The sequence below is a fragment of the Bos mutus genome, chromosome 10 (genome assembly GCF_027580195.1).
Source record: "Bos mutus isolate GX-2022 chromosome 10, NWIPB_WYAK_1.1, whole genome shotgun sequence".
Classification (NCBI taxonomy): Eukaryota; Metazoa; Chordata; class Mammalia; order Artiodactyla; family Bovidae; genus Bos; species Bos mutus.
The window spans coordinates 84,188,745-84,212,793 of NC_091626.1; the positions used below are offsets into that span (position 1 = coordinate 84,188,745).

The following is a 24,049-nucleotide window of genomic DNA, read 5'->3' on the forward strand; positions in this document are numbered from 1 at the left end:
ACAAAGGAGCCTGGTAGAATCTTTCTAGACCAGGGGATGAACTCATATCTCCTGCATTGGAAGGCAGATTCTTAATCATTGGACTACCAGGGAGGTCCTAGAGACATTATCTTATGAAAAACTATAGATCGAGTATAATCTATAAAAATACCTTAAAATAATATGATGACTCAACTATACTTAAAAAAAAACTATGTCAGTATCACTTTACAGAGTAAGATGACACTGATAAACACATTCCCTTTCCTGCTAATTTTACTTTCAGTGAAAAGAAACCAGCATCCTGTTTTATGTAGACTAAGAGCTGTGGACACGGCTGGAATCGTGGTGGAAGGAAGGAGGCTGGGACCTGACCAGAGGGGAGGCACCAGGGCAAGCAAGTCTCCAGGAGTGGAGATGAAAAGGCTCTGAAGCATCTTTGGAAACTCTCCTGCAGCAAGTCAGGCCAGAACCTCTCATCCAAACTGATTACTCGCAGGAAACATTTTTTCAATTAGATTCACCCAAATTCTATTTCATTTTTAGAATGGAGAGAAAACCTCAGCTATTCAGACCCTTAAAGCCTGACTTCATTGGGTAACAGAATATTTAAAGATTCATTCACTGGGGCATCAACTATTCTCCTGAGCCGCGGGCCGGAACTGCTGCTGTGGGAATCCGAGTCAAGGAGAGACAGGCAGCAGTGAGGTGAACAGAACCGTTTCTGGTCAGGGTGCTAAGGAAACAGACAGGAGAAGCACCGAGACCAGAGCCGAGGGAGCTCTTAACGCAAGTAAGCCACAGCGTCAGAACACAGAAGTGTATTCGCAGACCTCCCGCCCTCCTGAACGGACCAGGGGACTTGCTTTGACACACGGGAGCCACAGTCATGAGCATCATCACCATCTGTGATGTGTCATGAAAACGTAAAAAGGAGAGGAAGCAGGAAGCTGACAATACAGTGATATTATGACTCTAGGAAAAAAATATGGCTCCTTAGAGGTCCAAGATGACAGCATGCTTTTATTTCTCTTGCTTGTTAGTAATGTGAAGTGACCTCCAGGGCAGAGACACAGGTTTTAATGGCAAAACCAACCAGTGTGAGGTGGAAGCCATCTTCCTGTGAATTTTTTCCCAGCTTCCTAGATTATCACCGCCTGGTAACTCTCTCCACGTGGCAGCACAGCACCGCAGGTTAAAGGCACTTTCTGGAAGGCTAATTTCCACTCTTCCCTCACTAGTCTCATTTTCCTCAACATCCCAAGATCTGAGGGCTTATTCCAAGATAAACATCAATGGAGACCATGAGGACACCTCTTCAGATGGTCTCTTCCAGCCCTGCTTTGTACTTGGCTTCTAAGAGAATTCTAAGCACCTAGAACCTTAAAGTCTATCCTGAATAATGAGACTAAAAAGTCTCTTCCAGGCTGTCTAGGTGATAAACTTTTATTCCTTGAAACAGCATCCTTAATAATTCTTTACACTCCGAATACACTTTGGATCACTGGTACCCAGGACAGCCACAGCCAGGACACAGGGTGTACATGTGCAGACTCTGACCTGCCTGTGTGTGGACGGTGAGGGTGGGTGCCTGCCAGTGTCTGGCAGAGGCACAGTGGCACCATAAGCCTCCTGACAACAAGCTCTTTTGTTCTTGAAACGCCAAAGCAGTTTTAGCTTCCAGCCTTCTCCAGCCAGGACTCACGTCCACAGCCTGTCCTGGCTTTCCGCTGTGGCCATTGCAGCCCGTGAGCTCACTCTCCCACGTCTCCTCTGTCTCCTGCGGGCCTGAGCTGCGGCTTCTCCCCCAGGGCTGTGCTTTCTGGGTACTGTCTGTGCTTCATCACCAGAGAGGGCCGGGTTTGAACTGACTTTGCGTTCTTTGGGGGTATCAAACACTTGTACGTTGGAGAACTTCGGAGGGCGGGACTCTGGATGTGCTGTGTTGTACCGCCTTTCAGAAGTAAGCCACTAAGAAAGTCAGGTGGCTGGGTTGAATCACAGATATACAACTACAGATATGAAGGAACTACATATATAGTGGACTGACTATAAGTCATTGCTGAGAAAGTAATAAAAACAGGGGCTTCAGGGGGATAGATATGCACGTTAGTTAGGGTTCAATCAGAGAAGCAGAAGCACTTTGAAGGCTAAATTTACAGGGATTTGACACCAGAGCTCCAGGAGTCAGTAAAGTAGCCTGGGTAACGTTGCTGACTTCGCCCTGGTTTCACAGCCTGAAGTCTGTAGGGTGGGCAGGAGCCAACGAGGATGAACACACAGTGGAGAACAAGCTGGAACCACAGCAACAAGCGGAAACCCCACCAACAAGCTATAGCTATGGCGTCTTCGGGGCGGCCCTGACCAGAAACGTGCAAGAGAAGGGACTCTGCACAACAGACCTGGCTCAGCCCAGGCAAGCGGACACGCTACGAAGCCTCCACCGGGCGGAAGGTTTTTCCCCCGAGCCCCCAGCTAAGCAGACTAACAGTCAGTTATTCAACTGGGCACTTTATGGAGCCCCGATCACTGCAGATGGTGACTGAAGCCATGAAATTAAAAGACGCTTACTCCTTGGAAGGCAAGTTATGACCAACCTAGACAGCATATTAAAAAGCAGAGACATTACTTTGCCAACAGAGGTCCCTTTAGTCAAGGCTGTGGTTTTTCCAGTAGTCATGTATGGATGTGGGAGTTGGACTATAAAGAAAGCTGAGCACTGAAGAATTGATGCTTTTGAACTGTGGTGTTGGAGAAGACTCTTGAGAGTCCCTTGGACTGCAAGGAGATCCAACCAGTCCATCCTAAAGGAAACCAGTCCTGGGTGTTCATTGGAAAGACTGATGTTGAAACTGAAACTCCAATATTTTGGCCACCTGATGCGAAGAGCTGACTCATTGGAAAAGACCCTGATGCTGGGAAAGATTGAGGGCAGGAGAAGGGGATGACAGAGGATGAGATGGCTGGATAGCATCACCGACTCAATGGACGTGAGTTTGAGTAAACTCCAGGAGTTGGTGATGGACAGGGAGGCCTGGCATGCTGCGGTTCATGGGGTCGCAAAGAGTTGGACATGATTGAGAGATTGAACTGAACTGAACTGAATGACCAGGAGCTCAGCTGTGGTCTATTTTCTGCCAGGGCCTGCAGAGCATGGCTGTTAAGAGATCTGATCTCAGCCCACAATATGGGAATTCTGTCCCATGGCTTAAAGCTTGAAGGCTAAATTTAAACTAATAACGTATAATGGACAAGTCCTAAAATAAAGCTCAGCAAAGCACAGGAAGGCCGTGGAAGGGACACGGAGAAGAAAGGAAGGCCAGTGTTGAGAAGAGTCACCACCTCCCACGCCGGCCTGAGCCCTGGAGCGGCTGATGGAGCTGAAGGTTCCGCTGGAAGGCGTGTGAACCCCGGAGGATGACTGCTGCTCTGGGAACTGTGTCCTCTGACACAACATCGCTTTTGTCACTGGCCCTTGACCTTTCATCGCTGGTCCTCTGCCCCAGCGAAGAGATGCCCAACAGACCGAGCTTTTAGCCACGCCTCCTGGAGGAGGGGTGGGCAGCAGATGCCACAAACAGACGGTGGACAGCTGGACAGCGACGCGAGAGGGGATGGGGACGCGAGAGGGGACGGGGACGGAGCAGCTGGGTGACGAGGGCGGGAAGGACGAGCTTGGGCTTGGGCTGTGGTCTCGTTGTCCCCAAGCCCCACAGCTGCCTGCCTGCCTCTCTCTCTCTCACACACAGAATGATGCCGTGCTTCACATTCCACTTTGCATTTGCTGTAGATTTCCCTGTGCTGCACCTGAGCTCCGTTTCTCTGTATGTACTGAAAAACACTTTTTGCGAGGAATATGGAAAGATATTGTCACTGCGAAGGATGTGATTGTATCTAAGTATATGCAAAGATACAGTCTTTAATTCTGACGGATCCTCTCGCATTTCTAAACCTACGTTTAATTCTGTGAATCTTCTACTCGTAGATTACGTCACCAGCCTTTTTTACTAATGTACAGTGTGCTCTAGTGTCCTGTTGCTGCTCTGTAACAAACGGGCACAAATGCACTGGCTTCAAACACCGCCAGTCCTCGACCTCACGCTCTGGAGACCAGCCGGGATGGGTCCTGCTGTGCTGAAACAAGGTGTCGGCAGCTTTCCTATCTTTGTCTCAAAACCTCTGCTGTCAGCCTTCTACGCAAGTAATACTCTTAACTGCCAGAGCCCATGGGCTTTCTGTACTCCTTATTCTTCTAGACCAGTGGTTCTCACTGGGGGTGACTTCGCTCTGAGGGGCATTTAGCAATGTCTGGGGCGTTCTCTAGAGGCCAGAAGCACTGCTGGACACGCAGCAGTGCACAGCGGCCCGGTCGTCGGGCGCCACCGCTGAGCGTCCGCTCCAGACCGCTCTGCTGCAGGGCGGCGTTCCTCCTCTGCCTCTGGCCTCTGAGGCCCCCTCTCCACGTGCCTACCCTGGTTCTCTCCCAGCTCTCGGACTCAGCCTCTCTCACGTTTGCTGCTCTTGCCACCCGGTTCTGTACCCTCAGGAGTTTGAGCAAACTCGAGGAGGTGGTGGAGGACAGGGAGGCCTGGCGTGCTGCAGTCCATGGGGTCGCAGAGTTGGACACGACTGAGCGACTGAACAACGACCGTGCCCTCTAAGCTGACACTCTGTCCTTGTGTCTCTCCTCTCGTCTCTTCCCTGGGAGTTTCCCACTCACCAACTGCAACTGTCATTTGAACAAAATGATGCTCAGACTCGGCCAGCTTGGACGGCTCACCAAATTTCCAAATGGGCATCTCCAGTCACAAGCTGGATTTCTCAATGGGGATACCTCATGGTCATCCCAAACCCGGCTTTCTAAAAATCAAAACTCATCAGCATGCCTTCCCTTCTGAAAACCAGCCTCCTTCTGAATTTGCTTCTGTCCAGTCTCAGGCAGGCTCAGAAGTCGCAGTCTTTTGGACTTGTTGGCTCACGTGGCAACTATATAGAGGCAGGTATCAAGTTTTTTTTTTCTTTTTCTGCCCCTTATAACATCTTTTTTTTTTGGCTGCGTTGGGTTTTTGTTGCTGCAAGCAGGCTTTCTGCAGGTGTGGTGCACAAGCGTCTCACTGAGGGGGTTTCCCCTGTGGAACATGGGCTCTAGAGCGTGCGGGCTTAGCCACCCCAAGGCATGTGGAATCTCCTTGGACCAGGATTCAAACTCATGTCCCGTGCACTGGCAGGAGGATTCCCAACCACTGGCCCACCAGGGAAGTCCATAACATCCTCTATTTCCAAGAAGATCTGCCCAGTTCAGCCCTTCCCACTCCAGACCTCAGCTCCACATGAACTGCTCTGTCTCTGACTGTGTCTTCCCCCTGGGGCTCTCTAAGCGCCAGTGCAGCCTTTCTCCTTAAGCACATATCAAGGCTTAAGAACCTCCACAGTCTGACCAAATCTATGCCCTTCAATTTTATCTCGCATCATGCTCTTTCAGGATTCCTCTACTCTTGACTTAATTGATATATGGACTGCCTCCACATCTTTGCAAACATCATTTCCTCCACCACGACGTCTCCCACCCTGCCCACTCGTGATGTGATGACGACCCTTTCCTCCTCCACAAATTCCAGCTCTTTGAAGAAGCTGTTGATGGCTATTCTAGCCCACAGATGTCTGCTGGCTCTGAATCCTGCAGATGTTAGGCAGGGGAGAAACGTGTTATTAATTCAAGAAAAGAGCCTGACACGCAAAGGCTTAGAAGATACAATGTATCAAGACTTTTGTTCACTGCAGCTAAGAGAGTTAACCACAAAAATATAGAGGAAAGGTCTAACTGCTGACAATTAAGCAGGAGAGGCACAGTGGAGCAAAGGGCAAGAGCAGAACCTGAGCTCGCACACACTTCAATCCTACTGTGAGGGCCAATCCTGCTCATCTTCAGGTTCTGCACCTACACAGTAGGGTGACACACCCGCCTCATAAAAGTGACCTGCAGGTACCTCCCTGCTGGGCCCGTGGCTAAGACTCCAGGGATCTCTCACAGGGATCAAACTAGATCCCACAATCTGCAACTAAAGACCCTGGCATGCTACAACTAGGACCCTGCACAGCCAAATAAATATTAAAAAAAAAACAGTGTGTAAAATCCCAGGCACATACATGATGCTTAAAAGATGCTACCTATTACCATCATGATACTTGGCTGAATTTATGGGAGGGTGACTGGTTCTTCTCTGGCGGGACTCACCAAGCACTGGCATTCTCCAGGAGGCAGGTCCATTCAGGTCTCCTAATCCTAGAAGGTTACAGTGGTCCATGGGTTCAAAAATTACTCATCAGATTGTTTCACCAATTTAGCAATCCCACCACAAGTGTCCAAGGCAGAGACAGAGTGACCTTCTATTTTATTTTGTAAAGAATGATTTGGGACTCCTGGATACAGATATATGTCCCCCAAATTTCACTACAGATATGAGAGTTACAGTGCCAGGAATTTAAAAGCATGGTTAAAATTAAAGCAGATGTCTTGTGAGGTTAATTACCACAAAGGACACGTCATATCTGTGTTTTGGGGGCTGATATCTGACTGACAGATACAATATATTAACAAAGAAACGTCAGCAGGAAAAGAAAAATGAAAACGATTACGACCTTGCATTTCCACTGATTAGCAAAGTGAAGCATCAGAAGAGATCCTTGGGTGTGGGTTTTCGCAAGTAGTGCTCCTGACTGACTCTGGTCACCAAACAGACGAGGAGTCCACACGCAGCCCCACTCTGCTTCTCAGTCACAGTCACGGCCCGCTTCCTAATCTGCACTCGGAAGCCGGGCTCCCATTCCACGGCACAGGCCAGCCTAATGGCCAACCTGCACTGTAAAAGACCCCTCTCTCTTTGACCCCACAAATCAAATTAACAAGGGCTTTAGAAGCCATCAGCTTAGTATCCAGAACCCAAAATGGCAAAGAATACTGTGCTTTGGGATCAAGAGTTGCTTTCCAAATCTCAAGTCAAAATTGGTATTTAGAATATCATGTCAAAGAACTTCAGCATATACTTAATAGTAACCAATGAGCCAGAATTGCTATTTCATTTTTGACTGAAACGTTCCATTATTTTGGTCCGTCTCCTGTGGTGGACGGGCAAAACAAGGACTTGAAAAGAGCAACAGATTTGTAAGATTTTTAAAAATAATTAATTAATTAATTTTAATTGGAGAATAATTTATTTACAATATTGTGGTGGTTTTTGCCATACATCTACAAGAACCACCCACAGGTGCAGGTTTGAGTTCCGGTTTTGGCCAGCTGTTACCTTGGGCTTAACATCCTTTGGCATCAATTTCTTTGCCTGTAATATGGGTTTAGCACCATATGTTCACTTCACTGGGTTATAATGAGCGATGAAAACAACAATCAACAATAAGGTGAATGTGCTTAGGAAATCGTAAAGCACGGCACGAAGGTAACATCCGGAAAGCATCAATACTTTTTTAAAAAAGGATTTATTTGTTTATTAAGCTGTGCCAGGCCTCAGTTGCAATATGTGGGATCTAGCTCCCTGACCAGGGATCGAACCCAGGCTCCCTGCATGGGAAGCATGCAGTCCCAGCTGCTGTACCACCAGAGACGTCCTGGAACGTATAGGTACTTTTAACAGATCTGTGAAATGGTGTTAGAAGGCTTTGGGAGGTTATCTATTGTAATATTAACTTTTTATTAAACATGAAGTGACGTGAAAGTTGCTCAGTCATGTCTGACTCTTTGCGACCCCATGGACTTCTCTAGGTCAGAACACTGGAGTGGGAAGGCGTTCCCTTCTCCAGGGGGATCTTCCCAATCCAGGAATTGAACCCAGGTCTCCTGAATTGCAGGCAGATTCTTTACCAGCTGAGCCACCAGGGAAGCCCTTTTCTTAAATCCAGGGAGTCCTCTATTCAGATCAGGGCAGTGGGGTCTGGGAGTGGTTTCTAGAAACCCGGGGGCTCCATGGACACAGCACGAAGTCCCCGACGCAGCCCAGTCCCTGACTCTCGACGTGGGGAAGCAGCTTAGAGAACGGAAGGAGCTGTCGAGAAGCAGAGGTGTGGCTGTGGGCAGTGGACCATGTGCGTATCCGAGTAACTGAAAGGTCTGATGAACAGCCCGTATCCGGTCAATTAACCTGAGGGCCCTCTGAAGGCCTTCTGAAGAGGAGCCCTCCCCTGAGCCCCCACGAGTCCGTGAGGGCAGGCCTCTGACCTCCGCTTCCCGGGCGGGGGCACGGCCTCTGCACTGAAGCGCGGAGCCCAGGAGTGGCTTCCATTAAGATCTTCGGGACGCGTGGGCCGCCTCGCTGGGGCGAGCGACCGGCTCCGCGAGGCCTGCAGTGCCGGGAATTCTCCCGCACAGTTCTGTCCACAGCCCTGCGGGCGACCTAGTTCCTCCAGCTGCCCCGGCCTGCTCTCGCCTGCCCGCTCCTGTGTCCTCCAGGTCTTTCTGTAAGAAGGCCTTTACGTGAACGGCCCTCTGCTCTGCCCTTCTGCGGCCACCTTTGTCTGGAACTTTGCACCAGCTTCTTCTGCCCTCACGCTTTAGTTTCTCTTTTCTGTCCCATAAACCAATTCCAGAAAGAGTTGTGACTTGGAAGAAGGAGCTGTTCAAGCTCTGGTTCGACCATGTCCTCGAGGAGCAGCCTCGGCTCTGCGCCGTTTCTATGTTTATGAAATATCTGCTCTCCTTAGATCCAGAGCACAGGGTGGCATTACCATGAAAACAGCACATCAAAGCCTTGAACAATGATGGATGTTATCAGTAACATCAGTTCACAGGCCCTGAGCGCCGGCACCTGAAAAGCCTCCAGTCCTCTGACGTCACTCCGGGCCCCGCCCACCGGCCTGCAGCCCCTGCACAGCGCCCCCTGCCTGCCCCTCCTGCAGCGCGCTCTGCCTCAGGTTTTCAAGTACATGGCTTCTTCCACCTGGTGTGTCCCCTCGATCTGTCACACACAAAACGGACCACGTCCCAAAGCGTGCTTATTTTACGAAGAACTGATCTCTCTCTCCTCTGAGCCATCCCTTCCCCGGTTTTTGCCACCCTGGATACTGTCACCCTGCTTATTTAACTTCCATACAGAGTACATCATGAGAAACGCTGGGCTGGAAGAAGCACAAGCTGGAATCAAGATTGCCAGGAGAAATATCAATACCTGCAGATGACACCACCCTTATGGCAGAAAGTGAAGAGGAACTCAAAAGCCTCTTAATGAAAGTGAAAGTGGAGAGTGAAAAAGTTGGCTTAAAGCTCAACATTCAGAAAACGAAGATCATGGCATCCGGTCCCATCACTTCATGGGAAATAGATGGGGAAACAGTGGAAACAGTGTCAGACTTTATTTTTTGGGGCTCCAAAATCACTGCAGATGGTGACTGAAGCCATGAAATTAAAGGACAGTTACTCCTTGGAAGAAAAGTTATGACCAACCTAGATAGCATATTGAAAAGCAGAGACATTACTTTGCCAACAAATGTCCGTCTAGTCAAGGCTATGGTTTTTCCTGTGGTCATGTATGGATGCGAGAGCTGGACTGTGAAGAAAGCTGAGCGCCGAAGAATTGATGCTTTTGAACTGTGGTGTTGGAAAAGACTCTTGAGAGTCCCTTGGACTGCAAGGAGATCCAACCAGTCCATTCTAAAGGAGATCAGCCCTGGGTGTTGTTTGGAAGGAATGATGCTAAAGCTGAAACTCCAGTCCTTTGGCCACCTCATGTGAAGAGTTGACTCATTGGAAAAGACTCTGATGCTGGGAGGGATTAGGGGCAGGAGGAGAAGGGGACGACAGAGGATGAGATGGCTGGATGGCATCACCAACTCGATGGATGTGAGTCTGAGTGAGCTCTGGGAGTTGGTGATGGACAGGGAGGCCTGGCCTGCTGCAATTCATGGGGTCACAAAGAGTCAGACACGACTGAGTGACTGAACTGAACTGAACTGATGCCCTTAACTGCCACAGAGTGAATCGTGAATTCCTACGAACACACACACACACACACATACATACACACATGAATGTGTGCACATATCTAACTCTATCCTGATCAAGTGCTCGGCAGACTGGCAGACTGAGCAATCACTAACCCAAGCTCGGGACATGGGCAGGCCCGCAGGCCCACCTGGTACTGGGAACAGGGGCTGAGTGTGGATCTACAAAGGCAGTGCAGATGAGAGACTGGATGAGAAGGGACTTCAGAGTGGGGCGACAGGAACATCCAGAAGACCCAGGCTCTGGGAGCATGGACCTCTACGCCATGTGGTTGGGTTTGGTGTGAAAAGAGTAGCTGGGCAGAAGCTGGAGAAGTCAGGCCCTCGCTCAGGTCCCGGATGTTGAGTAGAAAGCCCTGAAGGGACGCTGCAGTGGGCAAGACTCCAAGCTTCCACTGTAGAGGGCACAGGTTTGATCCCTGGTCAGGGAACTATTTAAGATTCCGAGTGTTGTCTCTGGTGCAGCCAAAAAAAAAAGAGCCCTGAAGATTTAAGCACCGGACCATGCCAAATCCTGGCACAGAAGGGATGGTCGGTGGATGGACTAGCAGAGGCAGGATGCACAAGGCGAGGGAAGATAGGCCTCAGGCCCCTCACAGCAGCCACAGTGTCGTCTGAGTGCACCAGCAGGGGCCACAACAGACAGCCATGGCAGAAACCGAAACCTCACTGCGGGAGGAGGGAGGCAAGGCTCTGGCAAAGCAATGGGAAGGAAGTCAGAGCATTCTGGGCTAAATGCCAGGAGAGAAGAGCTGGGGGAGACACCTGCCTTAGCAGAGCGGGAGGCTGCTAACCAGGAGGAGGCAAGGTCTGGCACGGCGGTCTTCAGGGAACGAGGCTGCCACGAGCTTTTGAGCTGCATGTTCTCCCAAGCCTCAGCCAGCAGGGCCTCAACAGCTAGAACACGAGCTCCTTGCGGGCAGGGCCCACGCCCTGTCCAGCATCTGGCACCAGAGCCTAGCGCGGCGTCCGGCACAAAGGCACGGGCAGTCACACTGGACTCTCGGCGGGAGTCCTACCTCTCTCGCCCTGCCCGCTGTGCCTCCTCGGGAATGTTAGTTAAGGCCTCTCTGCTTAGCTTTCCTAGCTCTAAAATGAGGATCCGAGCCCCTCGCTCCTCACTGGGAGGGTTCAGGGAGTGAGCACAGAGTCAGCACACGCGCACCTGCCGTCATCCGAGAGGCGTGTTCTCTGGAGGCCGGTTCCTGCTGCAGGCCTCCCAGTCAGCGCCTCACCTCCAGCCACAGGCACCGCTCGTCACCAGCAGTGCTGGAGTTCGAGGGTCTAGAGACCCCAGGTTGGGGGTCCAAGCTTCCTCCCACCAGGGATAATGCGTTGAGAGACTTGCTCCCACGAGCATGGAAAGGGACCTGCGCTGCCCTTGGTCTCCTCGCACCAGAGCACGAGAAAGCAAGGGGCCTGCGATGGCCTCTAACGCACAAAGAAGTCGCTTGCAGACGTTCGCACTCGCAACAGTCACTCGCAACAAAGTACATGAGGCATACCAGCTAACACCAGGACCTTGGAGCTGCAGTGCCAGGGAACCAGATCCACTCCAGTGACGTCTAGGAATAATCTTTCTGTGACATCCAATGTGATTTTTTTTTTAAAGCTCAAAGGAGGAAACAGACTATTAGTTTCAGAATCAAAGGAACAGACATTAAAGAAGCACCTCACTACTGTGCGGAAAGGCAAAGGGGGCGAGTGCCCTTAACGTTTCTTCAAAAAAGCCGCAGCGGTTTTGTAGTCGAGCACTTGTCTTGTTTTCCCCTCAAGTGGCAGCACCAACATTTCTGCTCATCCTGTCGGTTGCTAGGCAACTGTGACAGCGATCCCGTTCTGCCCACCCACAATGCACAGCTTTCATAACTGTTCTCACTGGGGTTTGCCAAATACTCCTAGGCACTATCTTCTCAGCCAAGGCTGCTTCTTCAAGCTCATCTTCTTGCCTGCTTGGTCCTGTGGCAAAATTTAAACATTGTCTTTGTCATTATCTTCTGGTAATTTCCATAACAGGCTGCCCATCAAACATGGGATGATTTCACAGTAGCATCGAGAACTATAAATAGCTTTCCATAAAAGCAACCAGACAAAAGCCTGCCGATGTAACATTCTAATAACTTCAATCCAAAGTGCTAATTTTAAGTTTATTTGAACACATTCTTCTGGCTGAATATACTTGTGTTGCTTTTATAGAATAATTATGACTAGTCTTAAACTTAACCACACTGAGTTCAGAAAAGGCTTTATTTATCAAAAGTCTTTAGGTCACATATTACACATCCTTTTTTCATATAAACCAAACAGATAAAGTCTTGATAAGCTTTCCTGACTTCCTAGAGGTCTAATTAATATGACCTTAATAATAACACGTGGTTGTCAACAGCCAGTAAAAAGTAAGCAGTTAACTAACACTTCACACCTCATACACTTTGATGGGTAACAGCCACATTTACTTCCTATCATTGTCCTCTGGTCACTCCATACGTCACATAAAGGCCCAGATAAGAAATGATTTTTCCAAGATTTGAGTGGCAAGGCTAGTATGTGGCAATCCCAACTTAGGACGTGGATCTTTGGACTCTGCTAAGTCACTTCAGTGGGGTCCGACTCTGTGTGACCCCATAGACGGCAGTCCACTAGGCTCCCCCATCCCTGGGATTCTCCAGGCAAGAACACTGTGGAGTGGGTTGCCATTTCCTTCTCCACTTTGGACTCCACCTCGGGGCTATTTCCTCCATAGTATGATGGCTGATTGGATAATATCATCATCTGAGGTACTTGAATTTAAAAGGGTTGATGGGGTTAAAGCAAAGAAACCGGCAGTGGTGGTTTGAGGATGAGCAGGATGGCTGGGGAACGAGGAGAAGACAAATTCCCTCTGTACACCCCTGATCTGTGATATGTAGATATGATCTATTTGAACAGAAGTATTTTGTAAAGGTCTCTGATTCAAATATGCACTGGTCCCTACACATAACTGGGCTCAGTGTCAGATGCGTTAGATGCTGAGAATAAAGGTAAGCAAGCCCCTGGTACAGGCTCTCAAGCAGCTCATAATAAACTGACGCCAATAAACGCCCTCAAAACCAACAAGGAAGACGTAAAAGGACCAGGCGGGAAGTGCTGTGTGTGTGCTCAGTCGTGCCTGACTCTTTGTGACCCCATGGACTGTAGCCCACCAGGCGCCTGTACCCATGGGGTTTCCCAGGCAAGAACACTGGAGGAGGTTGCCATTTCCTCCTCTAGGGCATCTTCCTGACCCAGGGATTGAACCTGAGTCTCTTGAGTCTCCTGCACTGGCAGGTGGATTCTTTACCACTGCACCACCTGAGAAGCCTCACAAAAACACAAAGAAAAATAATGGCTCATGTCTGCTAAGCTAGAAGTGTCAAAGGGGACGATTTGAGAAAATCCTTAAAAATAAGCTTAAGAGTGCTGGACAGTACAGAAGGGAAAACACTCTTAAAACTTGAGAAGCTCAGAAAATGAGCGGCAGTTAGATGAAGAGGGACACCATCCATTCATTCACAATTTCCTAGGCCGCTGCAGACCGGGTACTGAACACGCACTGTACTTATTGGTCTCAAAGAAACCACACGTATTTCACAAAATTACCAAGTGTCAGGAAGGGCATTCCAGTAGGAAAAATAGTATGGGACTTTCGAACTCATTTTCTCTTAGAGCAGGATAAAAACAAATGGAGACAGGTCCATTCACAAAGAAACTTCATTAAAAATGGTTTTAGGGGAGATTTTGGTGATGTGGCAACTATATAATACTAAAACATAACCTGGGCTCTATACATGCTTTCAGTCAGAACCCCAATCACAACACATCATGAAAAAGAGGGAAGGAAAAATCTGGTATTTGCGAATATAAAAGGATAAAGTAGAAGATGAAAAGTATATGAAAGCTAGTGTTTTCTTTAAGATTTCAGTCCCTGATTTCAAGCTGATTTCCGCATTTGTGAAATGTCAGTTGGGTAAAACCAAGTCTCTGTGACCAGGAAGCCAACATCCTCTATTACGATAGGCTAGCGATGGTAATGACCAGCGATCACTATGCACACTCTACAGGAAATATGTGAAATGCGTTGCTAAAGTGATGAGGTTTTTTTTCTTGGGGTGGGGGTGGGGTGGGAGTTGTATCTTGTAGGATTCTGCTTACCTCTTATAAGACTTATAACCGTAATTTTTAGCAAGTCTATACACCCATGAGTGTGGGTCTCCAAAGCCATCGTGCTGCATGGTTAGAACCTCCCTCCAATCAAGTTGCCTCCTTTGGCTCCAAATCATGCTAGGGCTGCACTTCTCAAACAGCTTCTGGGGGAGCCTGAGGGTCAGTCTTGTGAGTATGCTCAAGGAGACTTTCCCTTGACTATGGAAAACAAACCTCAATTTTCAAAACAGGAAGAAATTATTTCAAGTCAAGGCTGGAGAAGCAGACGGATGAACCCAGCAGAGTAATGACTGAGGCCAGAGGAGGGAAGAATTGGAAGATGGCCTCCAAGATTCAGCCTCGCCCCTGGTGCACACTTCCAGTTTATCCCTTCCCCTGGAGTGTGAGTAAAGTGTGAATATAATGGGATTTCATTCCCATGGTCAGGTCACTAATCCCTGCACCTCTGAGTTAATCAGAAGATTTGGGATGATCCTGGGCCTGAACTAATCAAGTGAAGCCTGGAAGGACGGACTGGGCCCTTCCTGGGGACTGAGATGCTCCTGCTGATTTTGTTTTTTTCTGTTTCCCTCCTGTTGATTTTGAAGAAGCAGTGAGCTACGCTGTGAACTCCTCATAGAGAAGACCACGTGGAGCGCACCAGAAGCAGCACTCAGAGCCGAGAATGGCCAACAGCTCACAGTCACCAAGAAAGCAGAAGCCTCAGTCCTGCAGCCATAGGCAACGGATTCCGCCAACAACCAGCCAGTGTAGAAGACGACCCTGAGCCTTAGAGGAGCACGTAGCCTTGATCAACACTGTGATTTTGTGCAGAGGACCAGCCAACCCATGGCCAGACTCCTGCGCCACAGGAACTGCCAGATACTAAATCTGCAATTGCCTTCAACCACTTAGTCACAAGGTCCAGAACAGACGCATGTCTGTTAAGAAATAATACTTACTAATGTGCCACAGAGGAAATTCTGGAGAGTGGCCAAAGGATGTGAGGGTGGCAGTGCTCTCATAAAATGTCTAGTTTCTCCAGGTGGCCATTTTACGGGCAGCACTTCTGTGGACGTGCAAACCTGGCTTATTAAAAGTCACATTATTAGAGTCAAATTCACACGGCTTATCGTCCATATTGCTTATTACTATTATACTTTTTTCTGAGAATATTGTTTTAATAAAAAGCACTTATTCATCCCAAGCATCAACATTAACAGGGAGTTTTAACAATAGATCAAAGTAGTAAAGTGTCAAGAAAAAAAAGTGAGGGGAGGAGTCAAATACATGCGGCTTTGGTATATTTATCTTTCGGGGAGGAATCAAATATATGCAGCTTTGGTGTATTTATCTTTCACGACAATCCAAGTCTTAAAACATAACATATCTGCCCCTTGTGGATGGACTGCTGGATTTGTTGGCATTATCCCTTCATTTGGACTAGAATCCATGGTTCTCTGTGCAACCCCACCTCATCGCTCTAAAACAGGAAAATGCAGGAAAGGAAAGAACAGTAGCGCTCATAAATCAGCTGTTCACAAAGTTCTGAACTTATTCTCAAAGGTGACAGCATCGCCAGCAGGAGAGACGGCCTAGGGGGTATTTAGAGAGGCATGGGCGTCTGCATAGCTTTCGCCATGACATGGTGGTCAGTACGTGGGGGCCGGGCTACTTAGCACCCTAGAAAGAACACAACAGTCCTGCACAAAACGTCCTCTTGACCAAACCCCCAGGGACTGCTCTGCCCTCCTATCCCACTCATTCCAGCAGCACGCATTCTGTTTCTCAAACACAAACCAGAATATTCCCAACTGTGCCTCCCTCTGGGAACGCTCCTCCCGGCTCTCCATCCACATGGCTCCCTTCCTTCCTTCAGGTCTCTGCTTAAATGTCGCCGCGTCAGTCAGGACTCCCTGATCATCCCATTTAAGGAGCAGACTCCCTTCCTGACACAGGGATGGCACACGCCTGGGTTCCTGGACGCTTGCGGACCCTCTCTGTGCTTCAGTTCTCCCATTAGTAAAGGGGACGGACACAGCTCACCTGCAGGACTGTTACCAGGATTACATGAGTGTGTGTGTGTAGACGCTGCTTTTTTAGAGGAATGCCCGAAACTCAGCATAAGCACTGGGCTCCCCAGGTGGTGCTAGTGGTAAAGAACCCACCCGCCAACGCAGGAGACATAAGAGACGTGGATTCGAGCTCTGGGTCGGGAAGATCCCCTGAAGAAGGAAATGGTAACCCACTCCAAGATTCTTGCCTGAAGAATCCCATGGACAGAAGAGCCTGGTGGGCTACAGTCCACTGGAATCACAAAGAGGTGGACACGACTGAGGCGACTTAACACTAAGCACCACGTGTTAGCTCTGAACATCTAAAAACAACTGAAACCAACTTGGAAATTAAGCTATTACCTAACTCACTATACTTACTGGCAAACTTCTTTCTGTGAGCTCATCGGGTGACAAAAGTTGACCTAAAATAACGTGAGGCTACTTGTAACCATGCTACGGATATTAAACACATGTTATATGTACTCACATTAAGCTCCAAATACCGAACTATATCTCGTCTCAAGGATTTTGAATAAAGGACTGTGCACCTAAATTATTCTTCTACTTTACTTTTCTGTGTAGCAACCATCATCATTTGATATATACAAATAAACTTGCTTTCTATGCAATTCTCACTACCATAAAGTCAGGACTGTGTGCTTTTATGGCACTCCCTGAACCTGGAGAAGCGCCTGCCACATAGTAGCTGCTCAATAAACACATGTGGAAATGGTTAAATTTTACGATGTCAAAAATACAACGCAGAACATTGCTTAAGTAGAAGGAAGACTGTTTCTGGAGGCCGGTGACCAGTTGCTCCGTAACTCGGGAGGGAAGGCTTGGGAAGCCGGAGGCGAGATGTTGAGTCCTGGTCTGTTCCTCCCTCCCGGGCACCAGCCCTCGGCGCCACTCTCCCCGACCATCCACACAGAGGCTCAAGGTGTCAAGAGAATTCCAAAACATACTACGCACACGCTGACCTTCTGACTCCAACATCGCCCACAGACAATTCCACTTAACCTTCCCACCACAAGAGGCCAATCTAATCCAGCTGACCATTCTCCCAGCAAAACCAGTTTTATTTCTTGACTTCTCTAGAAGGTGACCGCCTCACACCTCCCTACTGGCCACACCCCAAACCCAGGACCCGTCTTCGAAGCACCTCCCAGTCACTTACGTGCAAAGTCCAGGCAGTGCTTCACTGGCACAGCCTCCACCCTGGCCTTCTGGCGAGCTGATGCTTTTGAATGCTTAATTTCTCTGGGCACCTGTTTCCCCAGAAAAAAACCCATGGTGCTAGACAAGACCACTTTTACCCAATAACTGATATGTTTCTCTATTTGTTTTGACCCTATTTTGAGAAAAAGCATTCTAAGTTAAGAGGATTTTCACCAAAGTTGGAAGAACAGCCTTCAAATTCAACATTCCTGCAAAGTGGCATGATTCCAGTAAGAGCCTTGATGAGTATAAAAAAGTAACACGATGGGTAGAGTCCTAGCGCCCAAACTGGTAGAGAATCTGTCAGATCTGATTGAAGGGAATGTCATGGCACTTTACGCCTCAACACAGGGCAAAATAACAAGCTTTGTAATAAAGCGGCCCTTGGGGTGTGTGATGGCCCGACTCTCAGCACCACTTCCGAGGGCGGTGTTTTAGAATCAGAAGCAGACAGATTATTTCACTTAGCCCTACTGACTGATGATCAGAGTATACAGGGAGCGAAGGTCACACACAGCATCAGGATGTGAGACAACCAGAATCAACAGCCAGGTCTTTCTCCCTCAACTTAGTCACTTGGTTTTAACATTTAACACCAGACAGTTCCTGAACACACAGGTGGCTGACACGGAAACATGGTCTTTGAATGTCCAGGCCCCTTTGGAGAGGATCAAGGATCCACGCGATGCCTGAATTTGTGTTCTTGTTGGTTGACTTTGTAGAAGACTGGGCAGCACTGTGCCTTGGTTTCTCATCACTTTCATTCTAGGAACACTGGTTGTAACCTAGCTTTTGCAAGGGTGTTTTATTTACAGTGAAATCAGGGGAGTAATGAACAATTTTGCACTCATAAAGCAGCTAGGGCTTGAGCTCCAAGCCCACAGAGGGGCCACAAGCCCTCTACACCTCTGCTCTCCTTGGTACTTCCTGCCCCAGACGATGACTTCTCCTCCTAGGGCATCTATAGGGCACACCTCATACCCAGGCACCCTCCTCGTCAGAGGCAGAAGTTTTTCTTTTTAAAGGCACACATTGCCTTTAAAAGAAGGGCACCAGTGCCCCTGGCCGTCCTCCACGGCCTCGGGGGCGGAGCTGGAACACACGTGACCGCGGCCTCGCGTGCCCTGGGTCCTTCTGTCCCCAGCACTGGGCTCTGTCGTGTACCTCTCACAAGGACCCCAAAGACAGCCACCACTTTCCCAAGAGCTGGACACGACTTAGCGGCTAAACAACAAATCACAAAGACACAAACACACGTACACGTTTAAGAGAAAACGAAGGACGGTTCACAGAACCACTTTTTGGAAGTGCACTCAGTCCTCGTAACAGGAGTTGCAAATACATTTTAACAATTTTTCCCATCAAGAATATAAGAACTCGTACCTTGTGACAAGGAACCAAGCGATCTGACTGAAGTCTGGAGAGGGTCTCAGGTATGTCTTAATATGTGGCATGGCGTTGCTGCGGCCTGACGTGTCAGCTGACCACTTGCTAGCGATGGAAAAGGCACAAATCACTAGTCAGAAAACACAAACGGGTCATCACAGTCCTAATATGAGAGAACTGCATGAAAAGCAAAATCCTGACGTGTAAAAAACAGTGAGTGCATTGTTCTCTGTGATATGACCTGAGAAAACGTCCTAAATTCTGTTGAGCTAACGGGATAACACATGTTCATTTTAGAATGTAGGCACGTAGGAAATACCACCTACAAAAAGCACTGGACACTGCAGGCCCTTGGTCCCCGCGCCTTGTTAGGAACACGCGTGTGCATATGCACACATGCTCTCATGCGTCTAACTGCGTGTGAGCACACCTCGTCTCTTTAAAAGTAGGAACTGTGTTCCCGGAGCACACTGCTGAGCGGGAAAGGCCCACCAAGTGCTTGCTGAGTGAACAAAATGCAAACTGGAAAAGATACAAACAGGATGAATATCAAAATGGAAGGCCGAAAAGCAGGGGGATCATTCAGAAATATCCCAAATGCAGATACTCATGTGTCTAAGCTTGGTTTCTAAGTTTCCAACATTTTTGGGACTAAGGTTTCATGGGAAAAAAAGACATATACCATGACGTAGGAATCCTCCCTTATGAATACAAGAGGATGGTCCCTCAAGAGAACTGACTGAAAGAGTAAAATTGGGATTTGGCAGAGTCATTATTAGATTATGAAATTCACTTGTGGGGCTTCCCTGGTGGTCCAGGGAACAATCCACCTGCCAACGCAGGGGACACAGGTTTGATCCCTGCTGTGGGAAGACCCCACATACCATGAGGCAACGGAGCCCGTGCGCCAAACCATCACACCTTTGAGCCACAACCGTTGAGCCCTCAAGCTGCAGCTACTGGCGCGCCCCAGAGTTGGGTTTCGCAACGAGGAGCCACCACAATGAGAAGCCCATGCACCGCAATTAGAGAGTAGCCCCCTTCTCCGCAACGAGAGAGGAAGCCTGCTTGTGGCAACAGAGACCCAGGGCGGCCGATAAATAGATGAATAAAAGTTAAAAACAGAAAAACAAAATTTGCTTGTAAGAACACAGTACTTAAAGGAGCTCAATTTGAAGAAATGTCCTCTGCAAAATAAAATCAAACACCCCCAAAGAAAGCATTACAGAAAGGCTCCAGGATGACATGCTGAATTACACTGAAAGCTCTTTTTCTTTCTTTTGGCCATGCCGCGGGCGGCTTGCAGGATCTTAGTCCTCTGACCAGGGACTGAGCCCAGGCCCTTGGCAGTGAAAGCAAGGAGTTCTAACCACTGGAGCGGCAGAGAATTCCCAGACTAAAGCTATGGAAAGGTAATCTACCTTCGTTTCTGGTTCCAGCTTAAGTATATGTCTGTTGAAGCCAGAATGAGACTGCAGCTAGCCGAGAACATGCAGGGTGGGCGGCGGAAAGGACGCAGAGCATCCCTTCAGCCTGAGCGTTCGCCCGCTGGCTGGGCCGTGCAGCAAGCCAAGGCTGCCGTGTGCCCCGGAGAAGGGGCGTGGGTTCTCCCCTCAGAAGCCTGCAGCTTCCCAGTGCATGAATGTGTACACAGAGGATGGCATATTTTGGAAATATGAACTGAAACGCTGCTTATGTAAATTCTCAATTTCCCAATATGTTCTTTCATTTATCCTTTTTCTTTGGATGCCAATATTTAAACAGGAAACTCAGAGAGATAAATTAGACTCTGGTATTAAAAACCAATTCCAAGAAATGTCTAGAACTTTAAGGGATTTCTATCACTAACATAAATAGATTAAAAATACAGCCATATTATGTAAAGCTCTTTTTTTTTTTTTTTTTTTAAAGAAAATCAGACAGACAACATTCTTATTTTACTTGAAAGAAGCAACAGCGCATTCTAACCGGATTACTTACTGAAAATAGGAATGAAGCCAATTCTGTTTCTCCGCCGTCTGGATGCTATAGGGAAGAGAGCCCCCAGCTTTTAAAACAAGAGAAACAAAGTAAACAAATAAAGATTACTGACTGTAACCTGAGGACCCTCATTAGGAAAATCTATACACAGTGCTTAAAGAAGCACCACTTATCCCGCCTCACGGAACAGCTCTCTGAAAGGAAGCACGCACACCTGCATTCGCTGTGCTCTCTCAGTGGGGTTTCCTTTCTTAGACGTGCGCAGTGTTAGCTGCTTAGTCGTGTCCAACTCTTGCCCACCAGGCAACTCGTAGCCCACCAGGCTCTTCTGTCCATGGGATTCTTCAGGCAAGAATACTGGATGGGGCTGCCATTTCCTTCTTAGGGTGCACATCAAATAGTAAATGTTAACTATTGCAATAGAAGACGGTATTTAACCATTGGAGGGGTGGTGGTGGTACGTTAACATCTGTAACAGCACAGACTGGAAATGTCAGGAGAGACCAGAGATGAGCCCTGGCCCAGCCTGCTGCCCTCGCGCAGGTGGGACACCCTGAGACACACTTTGCGAGACGAGGGCTCCTGCGTCTTTTTTTGGGCCCAAGACCAGGACGCTTGGGAGAGGGGAGACTGGGATGAAAGCCTGGTTGTCCTGCCTCCTTCACTTTTACATTGATATTGCCAAAGAGACTCTGTCCTAGCTACACAGATTCTTACAAATGCAAAAACCAAGGATCACTAAAATAAAATGTTCAGTAAACCATTACGTTTTAAAAAATGAATCCTAAACGCCATAGTCCCACAGAGAGAATAAAGATACAGTTCCAAGTGGAAACACAATTAGAAGCCAGTATCCTTGCCTGGAGAATCCCATGGACAGAGGAGCCTGGTGGGCTACAGTTCATGGGGTCACAAAGAGTCAGACATAACTGAAGCGACTTAGCACACACGTATACCCTGTTCAGGATTTTGGTTAATACCGTCTGAATACACTACCTGGGGGTTGTTGAATTCCAAACAAGTGCCCAGCACTGACATAAGGGAACTAGAGGACAAGACTGAAAGGTGTCTACAAAACAGTCCTGGAGTTTACAGATGAAGCCCTTGAGAGACTAGCTATATCAACTAAATTATATCACACCAAAGATTTCATCTCAGTATTAGGCCTCCGTTCCAGACCCTCAATGTGACCTGTATCGGGGAGTCAAATCTGGAAGAACCACATAGTACTTTAGGCCGGGGGTACGTGGGGGGAGAGGTGTTAGAAAAAGGCACAGCGTGGGGCTGTGGCAGAAGCTGGTTTTATCTGGATGTCTTATCCGGACAACCACTGGTGGCAGAGGGGAGAACACTCTTTCTCGTAAAAGTACCCAACACTCAGGGCTACTGTGAGGGTTAAACAGCACCCAAATTGCTCAGCTGCGTGGCATCATCTTTAGAACACAGCACCACCCAATATTACCTACTTTAAAGATCCTCATCCAGTTGAGAGAGAATAATCTCCAAATTTCTCATCAATACCTTTCTGACCTCAAGGAGGAAGGCATTCTTATCACTTGTTTTAAAAAGTTTACCAGGGTATTTGTGAAATGTACACACAAAAACACAATCGGGACAGTCTTCCCAACAATTACCTGGATATCCTTCTAAGCTGGTGCGCACATTTTCCACTGAAGGATAGATCTAAAAATAAAAACAACAACACTTAGAATGTACAATGTTCAAGAAACTATCTATGTGTGTTAAAAGGAAAGAAGTTTAGTTTTTACCAAGATGAAAATCTCTATTAGAAATAATACTTCAAGACTTAGAAAACGTGCTTTAAATTTTAAAAAGTTCCCATCTTATTGAAAACTGTTGAACTTCTAGTCATTAAACTACAGAAAGCATTTATAGTCAATGAAAGAAAATTACATTTCAATGAGTATTTTCTCCTCTGAAACACCAAGAGAAAAACTTAACTGAATGTAAAATTAATTCTTACTTCAAATGTCTCTAAATAATTAATAATGCCTGTAATTCTGCTGGCAATGCTTTATCAAAAATTTTTGCCTTGGCTTGACCACCTAAAGGAAAGAATGGGGAATCTGCAGGCTAGTCTGTGGCTGAGCCAGAGCTTGGACGAAACCAGTGGCCCCGGCAGCAGACGCTATTAGGAAACTTGCTCACAAACGGCAGTGCCACCGCGCTGCATTCAGCGTCTTCCATCCCCCACCCACAGAACGAAACCCCTTTCTGTGGAAGGAGGACAGACCTGACTCTTCTCCTGGACCAGAGGCTGAGAACAGTGACCTCAGGGAGGAGGGCACTCACCAGATGGAGAGGAGCAGCACTTCCTAGGGTCCTGCTCTCCTTGCCCAGGGTCACCAGGCTCTCTTTAAACTCAGAACACAACCATTTTGATTCGTCTGCCCCCATGGAGCCAATGCTGGAGAACTGACCTATGACCGGCCAAGACTCTGCTTTCGGCATGGGTGAGGCGTGCTCTTTTAGAAGCTGTGAGAGAACAAAAACGAAAGCTACTCAGTCCGACCACGTGGAGAGAAAAGCCGTGACAGCTCAGAACACGGTTTTCTGTCCTCGGATCGCCGACTTCACAAGGAAATGCTGAAAATGGTTAATGCTCAGTTTCATGCCCACGTACAGCTTTTCTTCTTTGGGAAAAGTTTTGTTTTTAAACTTTTGCTGGTGTACAGCTGCTATGCCATGCTGTGTTAGCGTCAGGTGCACTGCAGAGGGGGTCAGTTACACACACATCCACTCTTTTTTAGATTCTTTTCCCCACAGAGGTCACTAGAGCACTGACTAGAGCTCCCTGTGCTATACAGTAGGGTCCCTATTAGTTATCCGTTTTATATATAGTAGTGTATACATGTTAATCCTTTGGGAAATGTTTTTAAATACCAAAAATATTAATGGAGTAAGTTGACAAAAGTATTTCTCTTCCAAAATTCTTTGATTTGTACTTAAACATATTTAAAAAAAATGACCCATTTTAGTAGCAATGTCAGACAAACTAGCAACCTGCCATATGAGATTAGCCTTCTGCCTCGAAATTCCAAAGGTTTAATACACTGAAATAAAACCTAGAAGGTCAAACTATATTTTGACTCTTATCATTTGAAAAAGGCTTGGGCTCTGGGCAGCTGTGATGCTCTATAAATGAAAGAGAATATATTTAAATATGGATACACACCACCTTAAGCCCTGGGTAAGACTGACCTGCATTTCCTGCTTTGTTTGATATTTATGCAAAGCTGCAG

General features: G+C 47.8%; 1 protein-coding gene across 8 annotated transcripts in view; it reads right to left on the minus strand.

The window, feature by feature from the left end:
* TDP1 (tyrosyl-DNA phosphodiesterase 1) overlaps nt 1–24,049 on the minus strand; it is a 77,379-nt gene that overhangs the window by 23,997 nt on the left and 29,333 nt on the right. For all 8 annotated transcript variants that reach the window (XR_011465740.1, XM_070378371.1, XM_070378370.1 and 5 more), the window contains 4 exons: nt 23,100–23,282; nt 22,421–22,469; nt 20,787–20,853; nt 18,804–18,911 (listed from right to left, as the gene is read on the minus strand). Coding sequence is in view for 7 of the 8 variants with exons in the window: in XM_070378371.1 (XP_070234472.1) it covers nt 18,804–18,911; nt 20,787–20,853; nt 22,421–22,469; nt 23,100–23,282 (407 nt within the window). In the remaining variant the exon portion in view is untranslated. The remainder of the gene's footprint in view (nt 1–18,803; nt 18,912–20,786; nt 20,854–22,420; nt 22,470–23,099; nt 23,283–24,049) is intronic.